This window comes from Falco rusticolus, chromosome 5 (genome assembly GCF_015220075.1).
Source record: "Falco rusticolus isolate bFalRus1 chromosome 5, bFalRus1.pri, whole genome shotgun sequence".
Lineage (NCBI taxonomy): Eukaryota > Metazoa > Chordata > Aves > Falconiformes > Falconidae > Falco > Falco rusticolus.
In genome coordinates this window covers 73,707,936-73,735,223 of record NC_051191.1, presented here as the reverse complement: position 1 = coordinate 73,735,223, position 27,288 = coordinate 73,707,936, and the positions used below count along the sequence as shown (strand labels likewise).

Sequence of the window (27,288 nt, the reverse complement as noted above, 5' to 3'; positions counted from 1 at the left end):
CAGGACAGCGAGGCTCAATTGAAAATTTCTCAGCAGATACATCTATCAAGAATTTGACTACAAGCTGCAGCTGCACTTGGGGTGCTGCAGTCAAAAATAAGCAAATTGAAGGAATAAAGAGCTAGGCCAGGTGTAACATTAACTCAAACAGTCATTAGCACAGTCTTCAACCCACCAGATAAAACTTTAGGACTGCAACAATTATCTTTGTGTTGAAGCTCAGCCAGGACAGATTGAATCTAGGGCAAGACATGGGTTTAGGCTAAGTTTAACAGGAAGGTAGCAACCTTGTACCATCATTGTTTCAAAGCCAAGTGCTGAGGAAGCTGCAATGGGCCAGGAGGAAGAGGTGAAAGCTGGGTACCCATCCATGCTTCTGTGCAGAGCAAAGTACCTCATGAGGGCCAGAGGTGGACTCCAAAATGTCACCTCTATGGGGAATCTTAATTTATCACTGCAAGGATAATTTAAAAAGAAAGAAGGAAAAAGCTTCTTGTGTTTCCCCATCTTTCAGAAGTAAAAAAAAATAATAAAAAAATTTCCAAAAATCACATACACCAAAAATAATGATTGTTACCTCAGAACAGATCAGTGCCCAACTCAAAGTAGCAGTGGGCAGAAGGAAACTTTTCATACCAAAATGCCCAAAAGTATGGAAGTGACCAAAATCTATTTCATAACCCCTGTTGAATTTTGACACTAGTACTGTTTCTGTATTGTGGAGCAAGCAATAATTAAGTATCTGAAATTCAGCATGAGTGTAATTTAAATGCATACTTCTGCTGAACAGGGTTTGAGAGCTCCTGAAAACCTATGGTGGCAATGATGTAACCTGACCTATTACCTTAATAATTTTATGTGCCCCACTATGCAATTCATGCGTGGAATCACTAGCAACAATTACAGGAGCATCGGGTGAGATATAATATGATGCAACGTGACAGCTAAATGGTAGTTTTATTTGTTTATTATCTTGAAGAGCCCTTATTGAAAAAAAACAGGCTTTGCACTTTCTTTCTGCATAGAGCAGTTGTGACACTCGGCACCCACTTGGATCCATGCTTTGACCTGGGTCTTTAGCTGGGTAGTGGCTGCCTGACATGCTTGACATATCTCAGTACTTAAAATGGGCATTGGTTTTACTCTGTAGTTCTAATGGTAATACTTTGTTGTAATGACATCAATTTGATTCATAGATAGTTTTACTGGGTGACTTCCCACCAAATGTTTAGTCTTGCATCTGAAACACAAGATTCCCAATATATATCTGGATGCACAGTCCATTGATTAGCTTCTATTGGTATTCTGTTTAGCATTCTCCCATTGTTCTATCTAAATGTTTCAAGAGGAGGAATAGCACAAAAATCATGCCACCTTCTATATATTGTCTTCAAGAGTATTTAACCAACACTTGTACTCTATTTCAGCTCACAGGCAAACTCCATTACTTTTATCTTACCTCTTTCTGTGGTCCCAGAACATCATCATGCTTGAAAGACATACAAGCTTCCCAACTCCAGACATCTGCAGAAGGTGACTCTACATCAAACGGGACAAGCGTCTATCTGTTGAGTTTCCTGGATAGACAAATGTCCCTGTGTATGTACAATGAGCCAAATATTTCTGAGAGATGTCAGGCTTACTGCTCTTGTACTACCAAGTTTCCTGCACAGGTACATTAATTTTAATAAGTCTGTGAGGTGTCAGGCTTACCACACCACATGGTAGCAGCCCTAAGTCTGTTACTTCTTGGAAGTGCCCAGCTTGCTGCAGACATGTAGCAGGGTGGCCTCACGCACCTGGGACATCTGAATAATAGCCCACAGTGCAGTGGGAACAGCTCTTCTGGCCAACCTAGTGGACAGCTATATGAAACCCTCCAATTCTGACATCACAAATATTTAGAGTCAAAAACAAGCACCATGACCAGGAAGCCCATGTATGTGGTAGCTCTGAACTGTACGGCACAGTCCTTTCACAAATTAAAAGCTGTGGGTCCATATTTTGGGGTATCAAAACATGTTAGGCATGTTGAAAAATCACAAATTCCTACACCCTAGAATACCATTATTAGAAAGATAAGTATCTCTAAAGATATCAAAATATCCACTATTATTTTTAAATTATTTGAATTTCTCCTCCCCTTTTGGCAAGAATTCCGTGGTGCAGTGTTAGCAGATAAGGATTTGGCATCTCCAGTGATAAAACACAGACACTTTTCTAATTCTGTTCAACTCTGTATTATATAGTGAAGAGTAAATTAATTTTGCAGCGCTAGATCAGATGAGTGGCAGTAAGACAACCACAGAATCTTTAGATAAGAAATTATTTTTCTTTAATTATGCACTCTATGAAAAATACAAATGCTGCCCTCAGAACAGTGATTCATACTTATCCACATGTCCTGATCTGCTTCAGAAAATATGACTGTCCTTCAAACCCTCGCACTAGCTATTTACCGTGTGCGTTTTATGGCCTGGGTCCTGGGATTGGAACTGTTGTGCAGTGGAGAGATGAGGTAGCCCGTGGGCCAGCACTGATTAATTTGCATTAAACAGCAGGATGGAGCCTGAACTTCTTCAGACGCATCAGTGTGCATCAATCAATCAACTTTGTTTCTCTAGTGTGAGTGTGCGTGGGTTCGAGTTGGACACTTTAAATATCCCCAGCATCAGTAATGTTCCTTCTTTCAAACAAGCTTAGGTAGGAAACAAAATTGTCCTTTGCTTTTGTAGATATCATTATGTAGATTGCCTTCACAGGTCATGCTAAGAAGCAATGAAAAAATGCAGCCAATACATGAATAAATAATAATGCGAAAAAATGTCAAATAATAGCTGATTAATAAGCAGAAGGATTATATGCTACAGCTGCTAGGCACATGCAGCTTCCATGAGCGTCGACGAGAAATGCATGCACGGAGCTGTTGCAGTGCTGGATGCAGAGCCGCCACTCTCTAGCATGGTAGTCCTTCCAGACTGCTAACACAAATGTTTATCCCTCCAAAAGATACATTTTCTTTAGTTTTCCCAATCATAAGTTCAAGAGATACTTTGCTCAATCTCCCTTCCAGAATATATTAATTCCAAAGAAGTGGTTTGTTTTGTTACTTTTTTTTAATGAAAAAAAAAAGAAGGAACAGGAGACAATTTTTTTGGCTGAGGACCAATGAGAGCAAGTGAGCTAAATTAATTTGAGAAACAAATTGTGTTAAGGGAGGGGCGGGGAGCTGATAGATAAGCAGTCATGGGAAATCTATCTAGAGGGAGGACAAACGAGCACAACTTGACTTTCATGTAACCCTTAATCTATTTATAGGAGGAAGAATCGGGAAATGAAGTACCTCTCAACAGCAGTTTAAGTCAACAACTAAAATTAATTGCCTTCACTTTCAAACTACAGTACTTGTGCAGGCTGCACATGAACAGCCAATTTCACACTCCTAGACTCTGGCAAAACGTTGACAAAACAGCCTCCTCAGAAACAGAGAAAAAGTCAGCCCTGCCTTTCCTAGCTTTTAATAAGCCTCCTGTTTGTCAAAGGGTGCAGAAAGTGATCTTGCGCTGCAGAAGCAGGAGACCATCATTAAGATCTATCCAGTTTTGCCTCTGCAGCTTGAGGATATAAAGTGCAAATATTCGCTCGTATCAGTTGGTACCGAAGGTCATGGTAGCCTGTACGGCAGTATAACACTGCACACCTTGCACCCGAGAAGCCTGGCAATGCCAAAGGAATGGCTAAGCATGCAACTTGGACCCTGCCCATCACGAAAAACGTGGGTGCCATTCCACTCTTGCACCCACCCTCTGGGGAGGTGGTGCACGGGGCTACCCAGCCTCTCACCTAGTCCTAATGCCGTAGGGCTCCAGCCGGCACTGGTCTGACCCTTCCTGGCCGCGGGGCTCCAGCCTTTGGCTTTGAGACACGGAGCTTCTGCCAGCTCCAGCCAGCCTCAAGTCTGCCCCAGGGCAATAGCTAAGCTGTGGCCAAAGCCATGCCGCTGGCAGTCCTGCTTCACCCCCCCGGCCCAGGCTGTGGCCCTTGCCACCGGCCAGCCTCAGCACCGCGGCTGCACCTCGGCACCGAGCTCCAGAGCAAAGCATGCATTGGCATAAATAGTCTGTGAACTCAAATCGGTCAGTTAGTCCCACTGCCTTCAGTGGATGTGATTTAATAAAAGCAGACTTGCACTATAGAGCCCTCATTACTATTTTTTTTTTTTAATTTTTCTTTTGGGCTGCAGGTTGGGACAGTCATTAACTTTTTAGATTTTTCTTCCTTTGCATAGCCTGATGGCATACCCACCCTCAGTCTGAATGCTCAGCCCGCTACTGCTGTGGGTGCTTCTTAATCACAACAGCCTTGATCTCTTCCAAAAGTTTTAGGTAACAAACATAAGCTGGAAGCTCTGCAACCAGCAGACCGGACCCTTGGTGCTGCCACTTACCTGCTGCCTAACCTTGGCCAGATCACTTAAAGCTCCGTGCTCCGTTCACCACACATGAAGACTGAAGTTTGGTCAAATCAGTACTGCTCTTGAACCCAATTTTTTTACACCGTGTGTGTTTATTTCTGCAGGCTGAGGAAACACAAGCTGGACGTAAAATAAGATCTTTTTCATTTGACTGTTAAATGAGATCTTTTTGAGGTACCCACAATCTGCAATGGGAGGAAAAACCTTGTCTGTCAGCCTTAGCCTACCTCAGATCTACTAACTAAATCTTAAAATAAATGTAAGTAAACATGGGGTATGTATATGCTTATTTATATGCTGTGTTTACAAGAAGTTTTGAATTCCATCTCATTGTTTGTAAATATTCTATATAACTCATCTGTTTTTATGTATTAATTTGTATGTGTTCATTTATTTTTGGTAACAACCTGTTTTATGGAAATATTTTAATAAAAATCTGTGAACATGAGGAAAAGTAGAGCACAATACAGATGCACAAACAAACGCTCGCTGCATGACTCTGAGGAAAAAAAAAGTGTACATGGAATTCACACATCATCTAAATAGAGAAACGTATAAAATAGAAATGCAGAATGAACTGAGCGTGTCAATAAAGGCTAAACAGGGCCACTGACAGTCCTGCTTTCCCGGTCTATCCCTCATACCGCAGAAAGGAAGGGTGGGGAGCCAGCAAGGTAGAGGTGTGTGGGTATCCCGATGCTCCCTGGTAAACGCCTGTGGGATGCAGGCAGGAACACAAACAGCCGAGCAGTGGATCTGTCCCAGCACTCCAAAGTTTTGGAGGGCAGTGCTGGGTGGAGGGAGGGTTCCCCGGGAGCCATGGCAGGGGTGTGTGGAGATGAGACCCTGGCAGCACGCTACCCCGACACAACAGCCTCACTGCTGCGCCAGCGCCGCTCCAGCATGCCTTCATTTATCAGTTTGGCTGGGTTTAATATGGCTGTCACAATATTTCCAGACTCACTGGGCGTCATGTGTCTTTATTAAAGTTTGCTGAGCATTTTGAGATCTTTTGACGAACGGTGCTAAATGCCAGGTGTTATTTTCACTTTTCCCCAGTCGTAGTTAATACAGTTGTCTGCTGTTTTGCTGATTGCTACAGTTACTGCAGATATAAAGACGTGCTAAGTAATAAGGCTATCAATCAAATGATGCATGGAAAAGCTCAAGGGGTGCTTCAAAAAGTACGGAAGACTGTTTTGCTTTTGCTGGGACTTGCCCTGATGCACAAGGAGAGAGAGCAGGTAGGAGCTGGCTTCCCATCGTGCCACAAGCAAGCAGCGTGCAAAGTTTGTGGTGTGTGTGGTTCATCTTAGGAGGGCTTTACTCCTCCATGTGGTGTCCTGCTCTCAGCCTTGGACCTTGGGTTTGGATCAGGTCAGCTCCAACCCAAATATTTAGTGGGACTTTCTGTCTCTGCCCATCCCTCACATGCATGCAGGACGTCCATGAAGATCTTGGAAAGCCTTGAAGGATGAGGGAGGGCCATCTGACCCAAAAGCAGCATTTGCCCTTTTTTTTGTTCTTAATCAGCAGCATGATGTGGAAATCCAGCTCAAATTTCCTCGAACAAAGCCCTATTGCCCAACTGTAAAGCTGGGTGTGATTTCTGAAGTGCTGACTCCTGTGGTTTCGACATCTCCCTTTCCCAGATCGGGCGTGATGGAGGAGGCTCCACCTGGAGCTGAAACGGTTACAGGGGGAAGATGCAAGTGACCTTGAAGTTTATAGTAAGGAGTGTTTTGGAACACAATGGCAAATTTTGTAATGAAATGCCAGAGCTGTTTACACTTCAGAGAGGATTTTTGACCAAGTTCCACGTCCAAGGTTAATAATAATGTTTTGGGCACAGGAGTCATGGAATAAGTAAAAAGTTGGCTCAGAAATTAATGATGAAGAATGGGAAAAAAAAAGAAAAGAAGTGATATGAGATAAATTATAACAGAAGGAACTATAAACTAGACCAGAAAGTAAAGCATGAAGATACAGAAGATTGCAATCACATCAAGGCTCATAGATAAATATGAGTCCTTCAACATGCTTGTTTGACATTAGCTTGTGTGTGCCATGAAACACTGGAGGGAAAAAAAGAAAAAAAAGTAACGGAACAGTCAAGACTAAGGCTTTGGTCGGTATAAGTATATATCTGTTTTAAAAAAAATAATCTATTTGAACATTTGCCCAGAACTTAGAATGAACCCATCTGCAACATTTATGAGCTTCATGCAGTTAGGTAATATTTTTGTTTTGGTTTTCGATTCCTGGGTGATAATAGAGGTGATAAATTAAGTGGTCTACATCACTTGTGAAGAAGGTTGCTCTGGCTTCTGGCATTGGAATGGAGCAGAGCTGGAAGAGAAGAGGGATTGCCCAGGCACTGCAGCAGGGTTTAGTGACACGGGTCACATCCTTTTCCCCCACATGGCTTGCAATACTAGGTCAGCTGAGTGTTTCTGCCTCCACTGAAACTGCCAGCTGTGGACACGTATGCACGTGTCCACATCTGGCTGTTGGTGTCCCTCTCACTAGGTTTCAGATCCCCTTGGAAAGTCAAGTTAAAGCTCTTCTGTTCTGTGCTGAAGTGCTGAGGTAATGGTACCAGCGGACATGAAAGTACTTCATGTAAATAGAGAGGTGGGACATGCCCACAAACTCATGTGTGAGTACAGATACACAAGCAAACAGAGAAGCATGTAAATCCCTTTGCTGTACCAGAATGTAGTCTCCCTCTCAAAGTGCATTCAGATGATGATACTTAAGTAACACTGTAAGCTTATCCAAAAGATTAGCATTTTTTCACCTACCCCTCCAGTTCCCTGTGGTGGTGCTTTCTAATGAATGCAAGTTTTCCCCTGCAAAGAGCTGCACAGCCTCAAGTTGAAGCCTGTACGTGCTGGTTGCTCATGCAAGGTCACAGGTTGGATCAGTGAAGAGGCTGTGCTGAATGGGTACAGAAAAGCCAGATCCTCCTATGCAACTGTTCCAATTCAGTAACATGAACTCCACTATTTTTAGAAATGCTTAGTAAAAATAACAAGCTACAGCCTGGAGGAGGTGATCATCCAAATTACCCAGGAGTTGTGAAAAATTATTTTTCAAAAAGTTAGTGTTAAAAGGTAGATTAGGCAAACAGTTGAAAACAGAGCACCCCATTTAAACGTTAACTACAACTCCTGGAATTTGAAAAAAAATATATAACTGAGAATTTAAGAGTGTTTACCATCACATTCCCTATCTGGTCCTAGACTTGCTATACCTTTTTATTAACGAGCCTCAATCTCCAAGAGTTTTCTGTGGTAGCCAAGAATTATTCTGTGGTAGCTCTCTGTCTCTCAGTATATTGGTCCAATTCAATGTGTTATTGGAAACTCAGACACCATCAATCATGAAGGCATGAAACAGTTAAAAGAATGAAAGCAAATAATGCTTTCCCACACTATGCTCAGGCCAGATGAACTGAGCCACTCCTGCATGTTACTGAGTCATAGTAACTTCTGGAGCAATATGATTTATTTTTTTTTTTGCATTGAAAAACCCTGTAAAGATGTTTCTTTTTAATGCAGAAATAACCTTTTGGCAGATACCTGTTGGAAGGGCAGAATCTGAGATGCCGGGAATTGTGCATTTCAAATCCACATACTTTTTTTTCTTCAGAAGAATGCCTTACAACACAGTTAGCCAGCTTTCACTTGGGAAGGAAAATAATGTAGCCTGCAGCATGTATCACTTACAGCAGGGTTAATCAGGAGTTACCCCACTGACGCTAGTACTTACATTGGTGTAAATCCCATGTAAGTGAGGCCAGAGTGATTTCAGAGTAACAAAGAATGTGACAACAGCAGCTTTCAACCAGTGCCTACTGGTGGCCCCTACCACATGGGTTTTTGGGAATCAAAGCCCAGTGTGTCTGAACCCGTGTCGACTCAGACAGTAAAATAAAGCAGCCTTTCTAGTCTGTTTCTCAGCATGATAATGCTACTACAGTATTACTCCAAGGTCTTCTGAGTAGCTGCATTTAATAATGCTTTACAGTAAGGTTCCATTTATAAACACTTCATTATTAATAAAGCATGGCAATTTGTAGCATGCATAAAAATTATTTATATTCATGTGCTAACCAAGCCCATAGATTTAATAATATTGACGTCTTATAACACGCGTTGTAACAGCTTGTCACAGCATCATCTGTTAAGCATTTCTTACTAATGCATTTCATACCATGCCTTATAATAATTTGTTAAAGGATGCAGCTGCATCTATTAAGCCTTTCATAAATATGAATAGCACATTTTCTAAAATGGCACCATATATTAAATTATTACTGGATATTCTAACTGGAAACAGAATTTCTCCTTCTCGCTTTCCCTCTTTCCTTCTTTCCTTTACTTTTCTCTCTCTGTTTCCCTGCCTCTCGCCCCCCGCGCCCCCGCCCCCTCCCCCCGGGTCTGTCCGTCTGTCTCTGTGTCTCTTTCTTAACCCAGCTGAACCCCCAGCTTTCTCCTTATGCGTGGTGGGGAGCTGCTTCAGCTCAGGAGGTTTTCCTGGTCTGCTATACTGTGTAATTTGGGCACTTCAGTTTGAAAACAGCTTGTGGGCAACTTAAAAAACCAGTGAAGTCCATGGAGGTACCGCACCTTACTGGGACCAACGGGAGAGACAGCTGTAAAGGGAAAACAACCTTGAGTTTCTCACAGGTGTGGGCTCACAGCCAGTGACTGAGCCAGAAAGCAAATGAACACAATTGGTATTGGTGGTTCCTCTTTGCTTCTCAGGCGCCGCCAGTGTTTAGCCACAGAATAATTCCTTTTCATGCAGAAAATAAGAATAGAATTAAAAACGAACACAATAATAAATCATCTTCTTGTCAGGAAGGTCCAAAAAAAAAAATAATTAATTGTGAATTTTCTCGACAATAGAGGGCCTCATGCCACCCTGGGATGCAAGTGACAGCAAGAACACAGTGTGCCTGACGGAGCAGGACCTTGTGTGGCTGCTTGGGGTAGCTGGGTTTGTGAAAATACGTTTGCTTGCAGAGGTAAGTGGCGTTACAAAAGCTGTGTGCAGAGGTTATGCATCAAACCCTCATATCTGCTCTAAAACCACGTGCTCCTAGGATCTGCCAGCCTCCTTGCTTCTAAGTGTGGTGCTGCAGTTCCTTACTGATTTTATTCTGACCCTATGAAAAAATTATGTTCCCTGATAGCTCTTAGACAATTCCACCCAAGTGACAGCTCCTTACCCCAGCTTTGACTTTGGGCCATTGCCTTTTGTTCCTGGTGAAACATCATCAAATGCTGCTATACGGTACTTGTCTATATTACTATACCCACATATACAAAATACCAGGTTACGCTCTTCAGCAGTCCACTTTTGCACTTTGTTCCTGTTCAGGCAATACATCTTTACTTTTTCTTTTTCCTTTTTTTTTTTTTTTTTCTTCTTCTGTGATATAATCTAAAAATTTGGCACCCTGCAATGTTATTAGAGATTAAATTCTTAATTATGAATTTCCTTGCTTTTGTGAGTTTGCCTCAGATCCTTAACATTTTTAATGTCATTTTTATGCGAATTTCCATGCTATTTTAATTCATTAGTCATGGGCTATCATTTTTCGATGTAATTACTGTAATTTCATCAAGTGACATAATTACAGTAAATACTTTGAGTAATTACTATTCATATGGAAAAAGATATCTGGAGGTGTAATAATGTCATATAATAAAATATTTATGATGTGTAAAGACAAATTATGGTGACATATTTACATCACGTAATGGCATGACAGCGTTCCATATTTACCTTGGGTGAGGATAATGACATAAAAATAAGTTTCAGTGACATCATCTGTTGGTAACGAATACAAAGAGTTGTGCAGCATCCAGGTACAGAAAATTCAATAACTCTCTCCTTTTAAAAATAATCTTCCCCCACTCACAGAAATGCCACAAAAGCCAGTGGGTTGATCTATTGCCAGTTGAGGTCAAAGGAAGGATTTACGCCGAAGCTGACATCAGATGGCACGGTACTGGGTTGGAGATTTTTCTGTGGAAGAGCAACTGCCTGCCGCTTTTATGAATGCCAGGTATAAGTGAGACATTTTGAGAGAAAGGAAGAAAGCTAGTGTGAAATACAGTTTAGAAAATGTTCATACAGCATGAGGAGTATGTATAGATACCTGCGTGTATGAGGTGGTGGATACACGACGATGTTAAGAAGCACTAAGGAGCTTGCAAGGCCAAGCCTTCTGTGGTTAGGAAATGCCAGATCGTATCACTAAAGGTTCAATGTAACATTCCATTCACAACCTCTGTTGAGCATGGGCAGGAGGACATCTCATTTCACCTGCCTTGCTCGGGGCTGCTCTGGTCAAGTGGGAGCCACACAGTGAGGGAGTTACCTTTCGGTGAGACCTCTGCCACCCGCAATGCAGAGTGGTCGCAGTGGGGTATAAGCAGCAAATGCTTTCAACAGGTGAAAGAATAAAGAAATAAGTGGCTGCATTCTCTGCCTACCCTGGCTATTCTTGACAAAAGAGTCTCAATTTGCCACTGGTTGTATAGTCCCCATTTTCTAAATCTGGGGGTTAATCTGCCTGGTGGAAAGGCTCGGGGCGCAGGATAGCAACCGAAGGCCAAAGAAACTGGGCTGGCACTCAACTGCTCTAACCAACTAGCAGGTTCAGGGCTTATCCACTTGTATGCTTAAAATTAGTGAAGTTATTTGACCTTAAATTCACTGTGCCTTTGTTGTTCATCAACAAAACGGTGTTTATCCTACCCTCTGACCTTCCGGAGATCTGATGAAGACAGCAAACAGATGAGAAGAATGCAAATAATGTAGTGGTGCGTGCCAAAGGGAGTTAATGCATCTGCCTTCACGGCAGGGCTCATGTGGTGGGCCATGGCGGAGGCCAGGAGGCATGGTCAGAGCAGTGAGCTCAAAGGGAAACACCGGCTTTGGGTCTATGCTGAAGTCAGTGTATCTTGTGCTCTGTGCTGAGCCAAGGCCCCGGGAAGAAAAAACAGTAAATAATCATGTAGATGGAGAACTAGCTTCTTCATGTGCCTGAGGAGGCCTATGTGAGTTTGCACAGATCGTCCAATTTCTGAACTTTGCTTCTGTAGGACTATCCGCACAGGAGCATGGTTAGCGACACTACGCACCTAACGTGCATACAGCACAGTGATATTTTATTTTACTATGGCTTGTTCTATGTGTGTGCAGTACTACTCTGCATGTGCTGCGGTCATACTTTGCCTCCCATTTATGTGGTGGTTGTGCTGGAGATGACTCCTGACACAAGTTAGTGGGATGACATATAAGCCACGCCGTGCAACATCCCCCTTATACCTTGTTCCAGAGTCTTTAAGCAGTCCACCCAACCATTTCAGGTTGAGGGTTATGGAAGTATCATGGAGGCTGAAGGCATACTAATAAAAGAACCATTTATTGATTTATTGTGAACTACAGCAGCGTTCATTTTCCTCTGTGGGTTACAGATGGCTCTTCCTGCTAAAAAATGTTGGCTCTTTTTTTTTTTTTTTTTTTTTTTTCCAAAAAAGAAGTCTGAGGGTCTGGTAGATTTAGAGTCTGATAGATGCTGTCTTTCTGTGGCTTTAGCTTGATAAGTTTCAATGCAATCATTGTGATATACAGCAAATATCTAATGTCACAAATAAGAGTATACGCATGTCGACACATGCACCCATGTTATCATAAATATATGTCATTTGTGTTTGTATACATTAAAAAAACTGGGCCCTTATTATTACTGGAGAATGAACCACTGCTTGATTTACAAACTTGCAGAGGTTTTGAAAGGTGTTAATAAACTTCAGTGTGCTGTAGACAATGTTAAATTGCTTGCCAAAGCCCCAGGCTAAGTTGGTCTTGTAAAGCTTAAAACAGATCCTTGGAACTTGCAGACAAATCCAAAGACAAAAAAAAAAAAAAAAAAAAAAAAAAAAAAAAAAAAAGAAAAAGAAAAAAATTAGGAATCAGATGCTCAAGAGAGAATATTCTTGCCAGTAACATGACAGAGTCAAGTTAATTCAAAGTGATTCAAACAAGAAAGATGATTTTTTTTTTTTTTTAGGATATTGCTGGCCAGTTCTGCATCCTGAATCTGATTGACATATGATACTACTAGGCTGAATGAAGACATTTTGCACATGTTTTTGCTTTAAAGAGCAATTGCTAGGGGTAACACTGGTTAGTTACAACGTGGAGACATGCCAAACTATTCTGAATGAGAGTGGATTGCTGGCTATCTTGTGCTTCAAGGTTTGTAGGGCTGGGTGGATAATTAAGCATTCCTGACATCGCCGTGTGGTCACATAAACTCAGAGGGTTAGAGAATTTAATGTGGAAACTCAGGTTCCTACTGGGTGTGCCGTCCAGTTCTGTAAATGGGGATTTCCACTACCAGAAGTTGAATGAACTGCACAGTAGACTTAATGGGAATATCTTTGACTATTGAAATTCCACCAAAAAATTTGATGTTTTGACGTAATTTTTTGACAGGGCTTTTTGGACTTTTTTTTTTCTAATACCCATCTCTTTTCAGTGCAGCCTTTAAATCTATTCACCAAATTTGCCACAGAGATTTATTATTTTTTAACAGTCTATAGCTTTCAGAATATAGTTCCATACTTGTAGGTTTTGGAAAGATTTTTCTGAATGAAAGCTCTTCTGTCCCATAAGGTGTTGATGCTTTATTGAGAGCAATAGCAAATTAGCTCATTAATTCTTAACAGCGGTCTGAGTCTGCAGAGGCAAGCTTGGGTGGGAAAGTCCTTAAATCTCTGTCAAAATTTAAGCTCTTTTTTTTTGTTTGCTTGGTTTTCAGCCACCATGGTTGGTTCTCCTGTTAGAGCACCTATCCACACTTTTGAGTATCTTCGGTTCTCCTCAGACTGTATATTTTGAATCAGATGATGGTTCAGCAACAAAATGCTTCCCAAGTTCTGTTTAAAAAACCCCATAAATCAAAACCATGACGATTCTACTTGAATTTCCAGCCTATTAGTGCATATTACATGTTTCTTCCCAATCAAGGAAGGAGAATCCGAGTTTCTGAACCAGCCACTTTCCTGAGGATTACAAGGCATTAGCACAGGGAGGGAGTGGGAGAAAATCACACGAACTAAAGCAGCTGGCCTGAACTTCACCTGGCAAACCCTCCAATATCCAAGACTGGTTAATCTCAGTTTCCATTGTTCAGAATGGAAATTTTCTAGCCTTTTCCAGCCACCAATTTTACCTTATATTGGACACCACAAGCTCTGAGTTGCGCACTTATGTTTTCAGCAACGGGTCTTCAGCTTTATGTGGTTTAGTTCCATGTTACTCATATTTCATAACTCTGCATTTGTGCATATTAGTGCTTCCTCTAGTTTTTGTCATGCACGGTAAATTGAGAGATCTCCCCGCACAGCTGAGATCAGGCCATGGCCCAACATCTCTGAGAGATTATTTGCATCAGCGTACACAATGTGTCAAAGCATCATGCCTTAATCTGGTGAGTGCAGTGACAGGGCTCATGATGTGACAAAGCAGATCAGGCGATGCTGTAGATGTCTCGCCAGTAGTGGGTAACAGGGGCAACAAATGGGAGGGGCTGTGTGTGTGTGCAGAAAAAAACAGTGCATGGAGAAATGGAGATGCCTCCCACCGCCTGCACTAATGGTGGCTTGTGCCCATAGTGTGGGCATTACCAAGGGGTCTGGAAACATAGCCGCATCTTAGCAGCAGACAGTGCCCACCAGTCCATTAACACTTGTTCCTAGTATTTTCCAAAATGTGGTTTGTTAACTAGCAACTAGAACTTGAAGTAAAAGATTCTAAACAGCTATAACTGAAACAAGTCAACGCTCTGTTTCAATAAAAGCGGTGTTACAGTTTTTTTGGTATTGTCTTTCATGAAGGCTTTTGCTTCCAGACTGTATTAACAAAATATGTTGTTTGACAGATATCATCTCAGCAGACAGGTTGCCTAATCTGTTTTATTGACAAATTGACTTATTATTTGATCAACTTGAATATAGCCTTCAAGATATATTTCTATTATAAAAAAAATGGATGGAACAGAGAATAATGTGTGTAGTCCATCATCCTCTTTCAGCTGTCATTTAAACACTGGTGTGTCTGTAAGAAAAGAAAAGAAAAGTTATACAGTTGTTTTGATCGTGCTGTCAGAATTGTCTTTATTATCTGTGGGGGAATCGCCTATATAATTTCTTCTTCCTTGATACGATAATATATTGACCTCCCTCATTCAGTCAGAAAAAAGCAGGTTATGATGGCTCTACCCACCACCTACATGAAGTTTCATATTCTATCAGAAAAGAAACAAAGCATCTCCGGGAGCCAGAATCACTTATACTTCACTTCCCATGTGTTCTCTTTCAATGAGACCTGGAAACAAAGTGAAGTTAAAAGGTTTTCCTCACCAAAGACAGAAATGCTTTAAAAAAATTTATAAAATAAATTTCTAGGCTGTTATGTTACAGCCTTTTCATTCAGTTTATTTTTAAGTCAGTAAGTTGCACTTGAAAAGTTTCAAAGATAAAAAGAATCTAAAAACCTTAAAATCTGGATTAATTTGGCTAACAAGGTAAATGTGACAGCTTTAAGACTGCTCTTCGGCTGATTGTTTTGGGAGCCTTGCTTGTATCTTCATCTTTGCTGCCTGGTCTTGATGGGGGAATCCTGCTCACCTGTGCCCTGTGGAGCGCCCATTCTACCCTGAGTTAGTGCACAGGTGCTGCCACGGGCATCGAGTGAATGATAAGATCAGGCAAGATTTAAAGCTGGACATATAGAAAAACCTGCTACCTCTAGTTTGCTTTTAACGCTTTACATCGGGAAGAAAATAATACTTGGGGCCAAGACACTCATTAAAATTCCCTCCATTTAGTCTATTTGTGAGTGTCCATTGCACATGGTCTGTTTGTAATTGTGCTCAGAATAGGTGGATCAGCTCTTCTGGGGGTAATAAAAAAGGCCCTGATTACCGATAATGAAAATCTTACCCCTTTTATATCAAATGGATTAGACTTTTAATGGGAAAGTAAATGCTCAAAATTAATTAAAAAAAATGTAGTCAATGCAAAGTAAAATTATTTTCTTCTTCTTCTTCTTCTTCTTCTTCTTTAGTTTAGTGGGTAAATATGTCCTTAGCGGGAAGCTATACATGCTTTTGAGCCACAAAGTCAGGATTTTGATAAAAAGAAGCCCCAAAACAAAACAATTATGTTTGCAATGTGGGAGCTCTAGGAGTGAGAGAAAAGTTGGACCTTGAGCTGTAGCACCCCTGGCCTTGGTTTAGCAAAGCACAGATCTGACTAATGGAAACCTGGCCACAGAAAACAAAGCAAAACAAAACAAAGCAAAACCACCCACAATTTGCCTATATTTGAGGTGGGTTTTTTTCCTTCTTTTTTTTTTTTTTTTTTTTTTAAACCACAGACATTTAATGCCATGCTTGCCTGAGAGCTTTTTCCTGTAGCTAATAATACTTTGCACTGCTATAGTGCCTTTAATCCAAAGATCTCAAAGTGCTTTGCAGGCATTAATGAATTAATCTTCATAACACCCCTTTGAAGTAGGTATTATTATAGCAGTCTTAGAGATGGGCTGAGCAATTTTCCTGAAGTTGTAGAGCAAGTCTCTGACAGAGTCAGGAATAGCCTGCCGAAGTCCTGTGTCTCAGCTGCTTCTCCAACCACCATGCCATTCTCCCAGACTAAGTCTCTTAAATAATTTTAATTTTAAATAATTACTTTGATTTACTTACTGCATTTAAGTCATATCTCTGTTAAATACAAGGGGAGGCATTGATTTATCCTTAGTGGGTTAGGCATTCACTGCCTGTGAAAGTTGCGCTGATAACGTGAAGTTAAACCGACAGAAATCCTGTGTGTGGATGCTCTTGCCGGGGGATAGGAGGGGCTTTTCAGGGCTTAGTTTGAGCCCCTGTCTTCACACACACATGCACGCACACTCAGCACTGCACGGCTACATCAGTGTAGCTGACACCCACCCTAGTCGCTGGCGCACCAGTGCAGCTGCCTGAAATTACTAATGGTATCTTCTATGGGCAATAATTTGCGCTACGAATGGTCCTTCATATGGCTGGAGCTGTAGCTACGCGAGCAATTTACATTATTTCTGATAGATGATCCCGCCTTCCTCCTTCATGACATTGTTCAATAAGACTAAACATATAGTCAGGACTTAAACCAAGTGTAACTTGTCTCAAAATGCCATTCAGACTGCAGCTTGAATTGCCACCCTGGGCTGGCGGAGTTTTAACTAAACCTTAAATTCATGCTTTTAATTATATTTTCAATTATGTATGTACCATCCTAGCGCCATTAAGACCCAGCTCTACAAAAAAGACTCCCTGCCTGAACAATTTTAGATTTTGTGGATGGGTGTACGTTGGTGTGACTTTAACTTGCCTCCATAGGGGTGGGGACAGGGGCAAGCCTCATTTTTGGCAAAAGTAACTTTCTGTGCTGCCTCTGGCAGCAATTTTAGAAACATCCAGAAAGGTAAATTGGTGCGAAACTGCAAAGAATCAAACCCCTAATCAATAGATCCGTAATCTCATGCCAAGCAGTTTGCTTTGATTTGGTTAATGGGTCAGGAATGACCATTCCTTGGTAGGGCTGTCACATGCCATTCAGCTACGCAGCGCCGGTGAGATGGCGACAGCTGAGTTTGCTGGGCGTACCGTGCTCTGGGCTTAACCTGGTCTGAGATGGAGGAGGACCCCAGCTGAGTGCTGGGTGCTCTCCCCACTCCCCTGGCCCCAGGGGCCTGCTGTGCTCTGACAAGGCTGCTCTGCCAGCAGGAAAAAAACCCAACAAAATATTCCCAAACCAATAAGCACCGGCCAGTCCCTCAAAATGGTGGATACAGATAGCCAGCTCCCGGTGACGGGAATTTTGAGTAGCCGTGCCAGATGCGCGCAGAGCGCCAGGCGGGTCGGTAGGTGTGCCTCCCGTGCACAGCACGTGGCGCAGCCAGCGGGAACCTGCGGCCCCACTGAACCGCGCCGTAAGGCCAGCAGCGTAATGGTGTCCGCAAAGCTCACGCTACTTAGAGGCTGGAGAGCAACTGTACAAATGATACCAGGGAATCTGTTGGGTCTCTTTTGCATTAGCTTTCATATCAAATTACCTTAAGAGCAAACCCCCCTCACTGAAACCCCTCTGTGTCTGCTAACTGCCAGCCTTGCAAATCAAGTCAAAACCGGGAAGGGCGGCTGCCACCCCTCCACCTTCCACAGCCACGCTAGTGGGAATGTTTTGCAGCTGGGGCATAGCTGATGCTCACGGACCTGATGACACCTCCAGCTTTTCTGAATTAGCCAAAAATGCTGCAGTGCGATTTTCTTTTTCCTGTCCTTGCTGTTAGCTTGCAAGCAACCTCTGACTTCAGTGCATGGCCACCAGTGCTACTCTAACACCAACAGATGTGAGTGTAAGCATCCCAGGGATTGAAATCAGCTACTCCAACTACCTCAAGCCCACCAGTTTCAGGCACTAGATTGCTTTCATAAATATGTTGATGAGAATTTCTGTACCTTTTCAGCATGCGCTTTCCGCTGGTTGGCTTGACAGATACTGCCTGTTCTTCCACATTGCTTTCCTACAGTATTGCTGAATATTTATTAACTGAAAGCTTATTGACAAGCTCCCATACACTCTTTCTTGCTGATGCCGAAGTCACAGCACTGCGCTTCCTCATGAGGCACATACGCTTTCCATAACCTTTCATGGCTTCTGTGGGGGGTCTTTTCACTTTCCTACACACATATAGCTCTGTATGTTACTTTCTTGGTAGGAATGCGCTAATTGTCACACGTCTTTCTTTTTAAAATAGATTAATGTCATAATTATCCTCATTTTCTTCCTTCCTGCTACAGGCAATTGCTGGAATGCTTTAGCATTTTTTGGAAGAAAAAAAAAGAAAGTAAAAAAAAAAAGAAAAAAATCCCCACAACTTGTCTAGGGAAAGAATTGTTGCCACTCCCAAGTCTAGGCCATTATATCACTTAAACATTCTAGAAACTGTTTTTTTTAACTTCAGCTGCACACTTAGGGTTTAACTGGTCTTCATTTCTGTTTTTGCAAAGAGCAGCGTTGTCCACTCCTATTACAGTTTAGATCTATCTGAGGCTGAGCTTTTCTCATCTCCTAAACATTTTTCCCCACTGGTTTAGGGAACATTGTTGATCTCGTTGATTGTACAGCCCTCCATCCCAGCACAGGGTGGTGAGGTGGCCTACGTGTTCAGTGATGCTTCAGGGCCAGGTGGGCAGGGGGTGCCATGCCAGCAAGGGGTAAGGCAGCAGTAAGTAAGCAGTAAGGCTTTGGCAGTGGTACTCCTTGTATTAGGGCGGTATTTCTTAAAAGGGAAAAAAAGCAAACTCTTTGCCTTGGCTCAAGGTGCAGGTCAGGCACACTGAATATAAACCCCACCATAATTTAATAGCCATGCTGCCCAGCACGGTCGTTTGTTCCTCTGGCCTTTCAGGTAGACAGGTGCTCCCTTCATCACATGTTGACGACGGTAACAGATAAAGGGATTTTAAGGGGTTAAAGGATGGTAACACTTATTGGCCTGAGCGTGACATTATATGGTTCTGCTCAGGTTCGTTTCTTCTTCCACTGCACCGGTGCTTTATAGCTACTATAGGCTGTATCTGGAAGCTGCCAAAACAGACCTCTGATTTGCTGATGGGATGTTTTAGGTGTCATCGTGCGCCCAGGAAGGGCACAGAGGACAAACTGGCAAGCAAGAGAAGCACAGGCAGGTTTGTAGGACCTCCACCAACTTCTTCCCGCTTTCCCAAATATTGCCTTTTCCCTTTAGGAAATCTGGAACCATAGAATGGCATCTGTCAAGCCGTAGGCACTTGAGAGTAAGCACCCATCAGAATAACTTACTGTCAAAAACAGGTACAAATTCATTTCATCCCACTTTGTGCCATATGCTGCTGTCAAAACTTCATGAACTGTTTAGGCAGCATGTTGGGACATTTTGACTAACTATGAGCAGTGCTATTTTTTTCATTGCTTTGTGTCATCTGCATTTATAATCGGGTATTTCCCTGAATTTGGTTTGGTCTCTGAACAGAGAAGCCCGTGGAAAGTGAACATCACCTGGGAAGGTAGGCACAGGCCAAACCTCTGGATTCAGCCGCCCCTGCTTATTTGGTGCCCCAACTCTGAACTAGAAATTGCACTGTACTACATTGCTCAGGAACCAACTTACTCTTCTGTTTTAATGCTGATGTTCTAAATTTGGGGTGATTCTTTCTCCTGTGATTTGATAAACCCCCTGAATTCTGGAGCAGACTGGTAAGCTAAATGTAAATCTCATTTTGTGCTCCTTGAGCCCAGCCATTTTGTTCTGACAAGAAAATTAACTAGCACACCCTTCGCTATAATAAGTGGGAAACAGACCACAGGATAGGTAAAGAACACATTTGCTGTTTTATTGGTGCCTTGCAGGGCAATAATACTGAAAAAGGGGAATGCAAAAGAAACAAAAAACCAAAAACAAAACCAAAAACCCAGGATGGTGGCAACCCACTTTGTATTTTTTTAAAGAGTACATCAACTCCTGTTTTTTTTTATTTATTGTGGCATGAATGATAACATAAAACCAAAACATGAAAATATACAACTTATATTACACTATGTGTTATGAACAAAATATAAATCTATAACTCTATGTTATATTTACATAATTATTTCTTTTATTAAATTTCAAGTGAGATGGTAGGTTGCACATACTTTGTTTTAAGCTCCAGGCATTTGATTGTCTCTATTTCTTTTCTATTTTCATTTCACTTGTAAAATCCAAAATGTTAGAAGGAGTAAGAGCTTTAGAGCCAATGGAGCTATATAAATACTGTTTCAGCAAACCAGTGACAAAAACACTGGGGAGTAGAGAAATCAGTCAGTAGAAAAAACGAACTTGACATGTTCTTCAATCTGGGAAACTGACAAGTTAAGATAAAGTTGAAAAAATGTAAATATAAACCAAGCTAAACAGCCAGCCCATGCCCTGTGAATTGAGGATACACTTGAATCCACATCAAGTGAATTACACACAGTTCTTTGCAAAATTGAAGGTACGATTCTATCGAGAAGTGGGCAGACAAAAATACTTCCTATCCAATACATCATGCCCTTAAACGTACGAGATATCATATAGTTGCCATTCATTCTAGCAGATGAATTCTTGCTAAGTAAAGTCTACGTTTCCACGGAGTATAATTATTTTTGATGTTACGAACGTGATGTCAGAGGCTTCTTCGGGGACAATAACAGCTCATCTCTTTGGATTAAAAAGAAAAAGCTCTGAAAATGTGCTGTAAAAAGGTTAAAGACAATTTACTTTCTAAAAAATGATTTAATTAAAGAGAGAGTCTACTGCAGTAACCAAATCTTTGAAATAATGTCTTCGAAGAAAGAATTTCTTCCATATGCATTTGTAATAAGAGGATTTGGTTACAAAACTAATTAAATGCTATAATAATAGCTAGTGTTCTTTTCTGGGGGCCTGATTAATATAGCGGAACGGTTAAATAAAGATGTTAAATGCACTTAAAAATCCTATTTTACTAATATAAGGCATGAATAAATTGAAAAAGGATATACTCTGTGTTATTTAATTGAGCTTAGAAGCAAGTGCCTCAGTTTTTTTCTTCTTTCTTTTCCCCTTTTCCCCACTGCTGGTGTTGTTCTTTTGTAAGCTTGTGAGACGCATGGTATAGGCGGCTCCCCCCTGTTTAGGAGGAGATGGGCTCTACATCCCCTGACCCCGGCAGCTCCCCAAGACCATCTTTGCTCACCGGGTTCCCAGGGAAGAGGGGAATGAAGCCCACCTTGGCATTAGGGCCTCAATGCGCTTTTAGGTTAATATGATCCTAATCTCTTCTAACCTGGTTTTTCTACATGCTCCAGGGCACAGAACCCAGGAAAAAAAAGAAACAAGACAAGAAGATCTTTTTAAAATGTATGTTTTGCTTTGCTTTGTTTTTTCTAAGAAATTCAAGAGGGACAAACAGGGCCTCATTTTCAAATCTGGTATTCTACTGCCAAAGGCTATATGGGCGCTCATCCTTGGACCCAGCAAAACATTAGCACAGGCGTTTAGTATTTCGCTAGTTTGGGACCCCAGAGCCTTTTTTTTTTTTTTTTTGCCTTTTTTTTTTTGTTATTTTTTTGTTTCCTTTTCTTTTTAACATTGCTGCATTGGTTTCAACATCCAAATGCAGGACGTGGATAGTCTGCTAAAGCTACCCATTCGACAAGCCTGACGGAAGCCCAGGCTCTAGTGTAGTTTCTCAGACAGAAATGTGTATGGTAACAAAATTAGCATTCATCTGAGCCCTAGTCCAGGCCAAGGCAGTGAGCGGAGCAGAGCGCTCCTGCAGAAGGGCTCTGTCACGCCATCCATTGCCGAGAGCAGCGCTCGGTCCCGCAGCCCCGGCACAGGTGCTCCTCCGGCACAGGACCGACCCTGCCCACGGAGACGGGGCTACTTCCAGGAGCGTCTCCTGCAGCCCAGCCCATAGTTGGGGGCTGAGATTCGGTCCTGCTGAAGTCAAAGGGCCTTTTTCCCACTGACCTCTCCGAGGCCAGCTTTCCAGCCCACGCGTCTGAGACTTGCTCCAATCACACCTGCTGCAGTGGCACCTACCTGGAGCTAAAACAAAGTATTCTGGTAGCCCAAAGTGACACAATTAAACCAGAGAGTCTCTATAACGTGGTGGAAATCAAGCATCCAGCAAATGTGAGGTGAACCCACAAGAGTCAGAAGTAATTTGTTCACAAAGACAGGGAACAAATTTAAAAGTTTTTTTTTTTTTAAAAAAGGAGCAAATATCTGTTTTCACATTGTACATAATAATGATATAAAAACAATTGTCTACTTTTTTTCCTTCTTATCCAAACAGAGTGCTTCAAAAAAATTGGCTCTAGATGACTGGTGTAATCAAATAACTAAAATAAGTGATGAGAGAGCAGAAGTTAATTAAGATTGAAAACAACACTCCCATTAATTCACTCCATCATAATAAACATCAGAAGTTGACATGGCTGGGGCCAAAATTAAAATAAAAGAAAGAGAAATGGTGTGAGAAGAAGAAGAAGCGATTTGTTTTCATATGTATATATATATATTTATATATATATAAAAAGGCAAGGTGGGGAGGGGTATCCATTTTAAATAGCCTAACAGCTTCATTTGCTGCACTGCCAAATTAGAACAGAATAAAATAAAGTTAAAAAAGGGAGGGGGGGTAAAATAAATTATACATAATTTACTAATCTGGGAACAGCTGACCATTATTATTATTATCATAATTACCATTACAACACTAGCAAGAAGAGGCAGTTCAACTGAAAAAAAAACCAAAAACAAAACCAAACCAAAAACCCAACACAGTCATAAAATACAAACAAAAAGAACCCTCTCTGACATGGAGGACATGATCAGCTACTCCAAGCATAACTCGAGAGCAAATCTTCCGAGAGAGAGAAAATAGAAAACAATTTTTTGAAGCAGAAGTGGAAATCAAAACAGAGAAAACAGGAGAAAAATAAAACAGATGTTGCGGGGTAAAACTATAACACATCCAAACCGCTCATCGGAGTATTGTCCTAAAGTCTTCAATGGCATTTGCTTGTTTGCTTTGCACAAGGTCTGCAGAGGTCAAGTTACACTTCAAGTGGGATTTCAAGAACCAAAGAAAGACACCCCCTCCCGCCACCCTCCTTCCCAGTTCCCCTCCTACCTGCCCCTTTCATCCTGCCCCTGCACTTAAGTGGCTGCACCAAGTGCTAAATTTACTTGATTAAGGGACCCTTTGCAAAATTAATGCCGCCAAGTACTGAAGACCATGGTCCTGGTGAATGCCTGGGCTGGGATCTCACTGGCACTGAGATTCACAGGGCTATTTTTACAAGTTAGAATTGGTAACACTAGCAATGAGTCTCTCTCTAGGAGCAGGAATTTACCAGGGAGCAACATGAATATAAAGGTGGCATCCTCAGTTAGAAAACTGACTCAGAGGAAGGCTTTTGCCTCAGTATGATCCTAAGACTTTCCTTCCCAGGCCAGAGAGGAGCTCACAGATAGCTGCTGTTTCAAATTAGGGGTAGCCTTTTTGGTTGGTTGGTTGGTCTAGAGCTAATCTAATGTTCCTGTCTTGCTACACAAACCTGGGTCCTCTCCTTCTACGTGAAGATCAGAGTGAGGAGACGAGAACAGACTCTTTGATTCACTTGTATTTACATTCTTTTTTTCTGAAATAAAGTGTAACATTCAGTTACCTTATTACAAATGCAAGGGGCTAACTTCTGCTCAGGATTACGCTTGTGTAAATCCACCTTCCTCACGTAGTTGCTGTTGCCCAAGGAAGGTAAAATTCCCAAGCAAAGTATCTAAGTGCTCTAGAACAATGCTGAAAGCATTTTAGCCCAGGAGAACAATTTTTGAGTTGTGAGAGGCAGCAGCTAGGAAAACTCAGCACTGCAAAGGTTTGTGTTCTTACATGGCCCCTTTGAATACGGAAATCTCTTTATAGTTACTAGTTGTCCTTCCCACGCAAACATGTCACTGATAAAAATGAATTTCTGCAAGTGCAAAGGAGAAAAAAATGTCAGTTTAAAAAAAGATGCATTTTGAATCAGAGATCATTACTCAGCCACCCTGAAGGTACAAGTTCATCAAAACTGGACATCATATAACCTAATTACACTCAGCGAGGAGGTAACATTTCCAGTTGCCCTGTCCCGTGCAGAACAAATCACATCTTGGACAAGCCTTTTTTGCATTGTATATGCTGCCACTTGAAGTGTAAATTAAAAGCAAAGGCTCCTTACAGACCAAGTCATTTGGAGGGTGCAGGACTTCATTCTGGAACATGCTTTTTGCTCACAATAGTCCAATATTATTCTTATTAGTACCATAAACACGCACACAAGAAAATCCAAGACCATAAAATATTTTTTCTCTAAATTTCTTATCTCTCTCTCTCTCTCTCTCTTTTTTCACCTGAGAACGGCACCTACAGTTTCCTTTAAAAAGCAAAAGCAAAACCAAAAATATATGTCTAATCTCACCAGCTGCTGGTATATCAGGTTCTTCAAGGGATTGTCTAAGATACAACACTGTCCTAACTTAAGACAGAGCAGGAAGCAAAAGAAAAGCAAAAGAAAAACAAAACAAGAAGAGACCAATAAAAAAAAAAAAAAAAGCAAATTGGACTAGTTCAGCGCTTTAGTACAAATTTGGCACTTGCTCAAAGACTCAGTATGGTGTGCAACTGATGAAGAGAAGTCCTCTCTTGAAAGGAAATAATTGCTTGTTGGGGTTAACAGAAACAGACTCCCCACTTCCTTCCTTGCCAGCCACGCGCACAGGCACACACGCGCGCACACACACACACACGCACTTCTGACCCAAATTTGCCAGGGAGAAGGAGGAGGAGGAGGAGGAGACAGGGGATAAAAGGAATTTTATCTTTTTTCTTTCCTGTCAGGTGCATTACCAAAAAAAAAAAAATTATTTCTCTTTAAACTGTAGCACAAAACAACAAAACACATTCACAAGCCACTTGTTGGCACTGTGTACCTGAGTGAGAATTTCTAGAACATTGTAGAACAAACAGCCATAAAGTTTATTTGAAAAAAAAAATAATAATAATAAAAGGTCGACGGGTAAGACTTCAGTGCTTGGGTATAGCAGCTGAATTACTGGCATTATTTTACCCATAGCTTATATCATTCTGTTGTTGTTGTTGTCGTTGTCTTTGTTTCCTTTCTTCTGAGCCTTTTTTCTTCTGATGCAGGCTGATGTCTATTAGTCAGCTGATGTCCCAACTAGTTAAGACTAACAGTTAAAGTAACAGTCAGTGTATGAGAAAGTTAATGTGCTTGGCCACTGGCAAGGATAAACCAGATGGGGCTTTATTTTTTCTTTTCTCCTTGAAGTCCTGTAGGTCATGAGACATTTGGACCCTGATCAGTTGGCTTGCCCCGCAATGTGATTTTCACTGTCACTGCCATAGTCTGCATCGGGGTCATCCTCTTCCTCATCGTATTCATCGTAGATTTCTCCATTGACATCGTCGGTCTGCATCTCTTCCTTGATATGAGGCTCCTCACCTTTGATGCCATAAGTGCTCTGGATGACGGGCATCCCGGGCTCTGGGCTGCTGGACACGCTCGAGTGCTCGGAGGGCAGATGTGGGGAAGGCATTCCTGCCATGGCAATGGCTCCTGGGTAAACTACGCCTGCGGTGGCAATGGGAATCTGTGCTTGTTGCCTGCAATGAAGAAAAAGTAAAAGGACGTTTGAATACTGGAAGGAGTAAAGAGAGTGCAAGTACAACAGCACTTTGCAAGCCCATAGTATATGCTCTGGGGTGGCCCATGCAAGACAGCCCTTGTATCAATATTTCAGACCCTCCAGCTGATGCTCTTGACATGAACATCAGGCCCAAACCAACTTCACTGATAAGAAATCCTAATCTCTGTAAACATCTTGAGCTGTACCTGAACTACACAGCTTCAGCTTGCCTGTTTGTGATGCAAACTTCTTTACTGGATAACCTGGGTGTCCCATGAGCTGCCAGCCCAAAATAAACATCTTTTCAATTGTGGTCCAAATTAAGCCCCATGTATTTTGAAATTCTTCCTTTTAAATAGTCTAAGCTGCTGACAGGACTAGACAGAGAAGTAACACATTGCCAACAGGAGAGACTAGGTAGTTTGCACAGGAATGGGGAGGTCCTGTAAGAAAGTACCCATGGATGAGGAGAAAGCAGGTCTCTCCAAAGAGTCAATGTTTACTCCATGTTCACTCAGAGATCTGGCCACTATCAGAGAGAGGAACAGTGGGACTTCTGGGGGGTTATAGGATGAACACCAAGGGCCTCCCACTGGAAGATGATCGTTTCCACAGTAAGCGGCACTTGTGAAAAGCAGAAACCTTTGAAGGATGGAGGATAAAATTGGGAAAAGGCACACTTAAACCGGAAGCATGCATTATTTAAAAATAAATAAAAAGCAAGCAAGCAACATGAGCATTTGAGAAAATCCTCTACAGGATGCCTTTATGTGGCATCTAAGCCTTGGAAACCTGTCTGCAGTAATGAAAGAAGAATTATTCCAGGCCATAGAAATTCCCTTTGCATCAAGAACACTAGCTGTGTTATACTAGTGTTTGTTTCCCTGAGAAGCTTCAGGGTCCCAACAAGCCTAGAGGTTTAAAATTCATGCTCCTTTTGTTTCCTTGCTGCATGAAGTAATTCCATTGCAGTAATACTCTTCAGTACATGCTGCACATTGTAATGTCATCAGCGGTGTGTCCATCTGCACTGAAAAGCCTTGCCACAGGAGACAGGGCAGAGTCTCTTGAGATGAACATTCTTAATTAAGAATGAAACCCTCCCCTGTTCCCCTGCCTGCCTGTGCCCTGGCTGTACAGTAAGCCTTGCACAGTACAGTGATCCTGAAAGACTTTCCTCTGCCAAACAGCTTTACATTTGTTTGGAATTGCTTGCTGCATTTTCAGATCCTTCCTGCCTGCCATTCGAGCGAGGCCTCCCTCCACACAGTCCTTATTTCCGTGTTTCTGAAACAAGCAGAAGTTGTCTCAGCTGAAGATATAGCTCTTAAATGTAGGGAGCGGATCTAATTTGCATTTTATTCTTAATTCAATAGGAAGGCTTTTGTTTTCTGGAGTCAGCATTTCTGCAACAAGATTCAGCACACTTAAAT

General features: G+C 41.8%; 1 protein-coding gene across 10 annotated transcripts in view; it reads right to left on the bottom strand.

The window, feature by feature from the left end:
- Positions 1-19,960: 19,960 nt before the first annotated feature.
- The window catches only part of SOX5 (SRY-box transcription factor 5), a 341,339-nt gene continuing 334,011 nt past the window's right edge, over positions 19,961-27,288 (bottom strand). For all 10 annotated transcript variants that reach the window (XM_037389411.1, XM_037389407.1, XM_037389409.1 and 7 more), the window contains one exon: positions 19,961-25,832. In XM_037389411.1, coding sequence (XP_037245308.1) covers positions 25,529-25,832 — 304 coding nt within the window. In that variant the 3' untranslated portion in view covers positions 19,961-25,528. The remainder of the gene's footprint in view (positions 25,833-27,288) is intronic.